The 4,678-nt window shown below is 35.0% G+C and overlaps 1 protein-coding gene across 3 annotated transcripts in view; it reads right to left on the bottom strand.

Annotated features, from left to right (window-relative positions):
* Positions 1–2,303: 2,303 nt before the first annotated feature.
* ttc29 (tetratricopeptide repeat domain 29) overlaps positions 2,304–4,678 on the bottom strand; it is a 7,756-nt gene continuing 5,381 nt past the window's right edge. For all 3 annotated transcript variants that reach the window (XM_016548436.1, XM_016548437.1, XM_016548438.1), the window contains 3 exons: positions 3,004–3,127; positions 2,587–2,810; positions 2,304–2,482 (listed from right to left, as the gene is read on the bottom strand). In XM_016548436.1, coding sequence (XP_016403922.1) covers positions 2,461–2,482; positions 2,587–2,810; positions 3,004–3,127 — 370 coding nt within the window. In that variant the 3' untranslated portion in view covers positions 2,304–2,460. The remainder of the gene's footprint in view (positions 2,483–2,586; positions 2,811–3,003; positions 3,128–4,678) is intronic.

The following is a 4,678-nucleotide window of genomic DNA, read 5'->3' as shown; positions in this document are numbered from 1 at the left end:
AACCTTGCAAACTCAGACTCTTTCAGAAGAACTGCCAAAGCCTCTGCGTCACAAGGAAACCCCATTCATCACCAAGCTCTCCCAAAAGATGTCAGCCGAACGACCAATCAGCAACGCGGTGATTTCCCCGCTGCTGGAGACGAGCCAACAAGGGAAACCCCTCTCAGCTGTCACCAAAACCAAGTAAACAAACAAAGCTTAATCTCTTGCTGAACTGGTGCTGAATTGATCTTAAGCAGTAAAGATAAGACAAATCTCTGCTTTGTGATTCTCTCAGGTTGCAAGTTAAAGAACTGTAGCGAATATCTTACTTTTTGGGACTTCATGCAAACTCTGTTAATCATCATCCTGTGTGTGTGTGTGTATGTGTGTGTATGTGTGTTTGCATTACTTTAGTTTAATGTAATCTAGATAGAAAAAAGGCTTTTTCCCATATGCGTCTTAAGCAAGACGCAGTACCAGTGAAGTATCGAAAGGGAACCCTAGAATGTGATCAATGTGTTTAAAATAGCTGGGCTAAGATATATAACAATTTTTATGACTGCAGAAATATGTGAATTCAGTACTCACCTTATCCCACCGGTCACAATTGTGACCAACCATAAAACACAATTTTTCACACACTTTTCCCCAAAAATTAAAAAAAATTATTGATTATTTCAAAGGGTTACTAATGACACATCATTTGGATATTTTCATGTCTGGGAAAAATTTGGGATTAAACGGGTTAAGTGACCTTTCATTTAATTAATATTACAGTATCAGTTATGAAGAATTTACAGTAAGGCGCTTACAATTTGAAGCACACTACAAGTGCACATTCAATACAATTAAGCCCACTTCTTTTTCACAAGGGGATCCCTGTACTTGTTTATTCTGCAAATAAACTTCCAAAACTGCTAAATACACTTTGCAATAATAATAAAATTAATCATTAAGCTATACATCAACATCATTACATAACGCTTCTCAGAGCAGTACTTTGTTCAGATATAATCAAATGTTTATTTGTTTTATTTATGTTTATCTTGAATGATGTTACACATTGTACAGTCTTATAATGTGCGTTTATGTTATTAATTTAAAAGTGTTATCAGAATGAATTGAGGTTTTTACACACTCGTTCATTCACTCATGAGTGGACAAACATAAAGATCAAGAGTCTAACAGCAGAGCAAAAAGTTTGTCTGTGTTTCTAAGGCCAATAGGAATGTGTGGTTTTTGTTTATGTGTGGCTTCAGATGGTTCAAAATCTTTCTCTAAATGTGTAATATTTTAAATACTTGATAAATCATTTATGCTTGCAAGACATTAATGCACAGATTTTAATTAAGTGTGTATCAAGTGCATAAGACATAATACAAATAAATGATGACAAAATGATCACTTTTGGTGAACTTGTGAAGAACTTGTTAAATGAAAAGCTTGAAGAAAGACACTTTCATGACTGTGCTTCTTAGCACACTTAAGCACACTTTAAAAAAAGTGCACTTTGAAAGTTTTACTTTAAAGTATATTTTAAATCATTATGTTTTAATAATATTTTTGTTGCGCTTTAAAGAAGTACACTTATTTTGATGTGTTGACGAACATACTAAAGCACATGTGAAGTCCTTTTAACTTTAATGTGTTATTAGATATTAGATTTAAAGTTTACATGTACAGTTTGAATAGAAATTAAATTAAATTATATTTCAGTTTACCACAAATGCTTGTCAGCACATTCAGCATTACACTTTAACCACATTTCTTTAAACAACAGAATACAAAGGTAGCCTAACTCAAGTCCTACTAGTGTGTGAAAATAGAATTCTAGTTCTAGTTCAGCTAATTGCATTTAATATGAATTTAAAATATAATACATTTTAATTTAACTGTAAACAAATAACATCCAATTAAGTGTCATAAAACATCACATCCAGTTGACACTTAAAGGGTTAGTTCACCCAAAAATCAAAATTCTGTCATTAATTACTCACCCTCGTGTTGTTCGAAACCTGAAAGACCTTCGTTCGTCTTCGGAACACAATTTAAGATATTTTTGGTGAAATATGAGGGCTCTCTGACCCTCCCATAGACAGCAAGGTCACTACCACGTTGACTTCTTCGGAACACAATTTAAGATATTTTTGATGAAATATGAGGGCTCTCTGACCCTCCCATAGACAGCAAGGTAACTACCACGTTCAAGGTCCAGAAAAGTACCAAGATGATCGACAAAGTAGTCACATCAGTGTGACATCAGTGGTTCAACTGTAAAGTTACGAAGCTACGAGAATACTTTTTTGCGTATTCTTTTTTTAATTTGTGGGTGAACTAACCCTTTAAGTATATTCTTTTAAATTGTAAAATCCCTTATAAATGCACTTCTTTTCCACATGGAATCTCTCTAAAAGACAGATTTGAACAGATTTCATAGTACTTTATTCAGCCTTCAGACAAACATCTGCCTTCCACTGTTCATCTCTTCATTTCTTCCTCTCTGTTAAGAAAGAAGAGAGTAAGTTTGTGCATTATCTGACACACCAAAGCAATCCAGATACCTCTGATATGGCAGCTGAATTGTTCAGTTGTCTGCCCACTCACAATGGTGCACTTAAACTGTCGTGTCTCCTCTTCTTCCAGCTGATGATTCTCTTGATGTTCTGGCGTCCTGGTGTCTCTATGAGCCTGTGATAGGTCTGCATCATGCTGAGCGCACGAGCGCTGCCCGCACACACCCGAGCCTTCTGCAGCCTGACCACCGACGCCAGATTACACGCAATCTCATACGCACGTCCAAAATGTTCATGAGCTCCATCATACCGCTTCTATGTACAGAAATAAACATGCAGATACACAGGAATACTAAAACTCTATAAACACTCCTAAAGTTCACAAGGATCTCATGCAACACATGCTAATGATGCCTTAAAAGGCTCTCTATATAGGCAGCTCACTAGGGTTTGGGACACAACTTCTTAACCCACATGTAGATTTAAATCTAAGCTCTCTGTCTCTTACTCTCAAGCTGAGGATGTTTCCAAGGCACATGCAGGCTTTCTCGAGGTTTCTGTCCTGTTTGCTGCTTAGAGAAATCTCTGCAAACTTCTCCAAATATTCAGTTGCCTCTGTTAGTTTGCCTTCACTGTAACACACAAACACACAGAAGCTTTAGAAAGAAATGGTTACTGATAAGTCATAGTTGATCAGTTATCAGGGTCCAAGTACCATAATCACATTTTAATTTACCAAAAACCACTGACTATTCAGTACTAGGAGTCATTCTATTAAAACCAACTAATTTACATTCACCATGTAGACACATGTTGCTGTACTGCCACCTCATGGCTAAAGTCCATACCTTACATATAGCAGTCAAAAGTATAGACACTCTCATTGTAAATTTTAAAATAATAGTCTTATGAAATATTAAGCCACATTTTAAAAATAATGTTATTAAATGAAAGTATGAGAATCATGGCGTGACCAAAAATGCAAACAAAAACTTATATTTGAGCTTCTTTGTCTTTATTCCTGCTCTGCTTATTCTGGACATTAAAGAAATGTTTTATATTTTGTCATGTAAGTCTTCACTGGAGGAAGTAATATTATGGACAGAGCACATAGTTTAGCTATAAGCAAAGGTTTGAAGTTAAACCGTCTTAATGATATATTTGTTTCTTACAAACATGCAACTTTTCACTTCACAAGATGTTACAGTTGAGGTCAAAAGTTTACATCCCCTTTCAGAATCTGCAAAATCTTAATTATTTTACCAACATAAGAGGGATCATACAAAATGCATGTTACTGTTTATTTAGTACTGACCTGAACAAGATATTTCACATAAAAGATGTTTACATATAGTCCACAACAGAAAATAATAGCTGAATTTATAAAAATGACCCCGTTCAAAAGTTACAACTGAGGGACTCATATGCAACTATTACAGAAGGTGCAAACGCTCACTGATGCTCCAGAAGAAAAAAAACATGCATTAAGAGTGAAAAGTGGGGGTGAAAACTTTTGAACAGAATGGAGATTCTTATTTTCCCTAAATATAATATTTTTTCATTAAGTACTGCCCTTCAGAGGCTACAGAATATAGTTACATGTTTCCCAGAAGACAAAATAAGTTTAATTTACCCTGATCTTCAAATTCAAAAAGTTTTCCCCCCCCCCCCGGCTCTTATGCATGTTTTTTTCTTCTGGAGCATCAGTGAGCGTTTGAACCTTCTGTAATAGTTGCATATGAGTCCCTCAGTTGTCCTCAGTGTGAAATGATGGATCTCAAAATCATACAATCATTGTTGGAAAGGGTTCAAATACACAAAAATGTATTTGCAAAACCAAAGAATTTGTGGGACCTGAAGGATTTTTCTGAAGAACAGCAGGAAGTTTAACTGTTCAGGACAAACAAGGGACTCTTGAACAACTATCACTAAACGGAAAAAAAAAAAAAAACACACAGCTGTGGATCATTCAAGTAACAACACAGTATTAAGAATCAATAAACTTTTGAACGGGGTCATTTTTATAAATTCAGTGATTATTTTCTCTTGTGGACTATATGTAAACACCTTTTATTTGAAATATCTTATTCAGGTCAGTACTAAATAAACAATAACATGCATTTTGTATGATCCCTCTTATTTTGTTAAAATAATTAACATTTTGCAGATTCTGAAAGGGGGAT

Source organism: Sinocyclocheilus rhinocerous, unplaced genomic scaffold, assembly GCF_001515625.1.
Source record: "Sinocyclocheilus rhinocerous isolate Xijiao unplaced genomic scaffold, SAMN03320098_v1.1 scaffold764, whole genome shotgun sequence".
Lineage (NCBI taxonomy): Eukaryota > Metazoa > Chordata > Actinopteri > Cypriniformes > Cyprinidae > Sinocyclocheilus > Sinocyclocheilus rhinocerous.
Note: the sequence above shows the minus strand (reverse complement) of the source record. Positions and strands in the feature narration are given on the sequence as shown.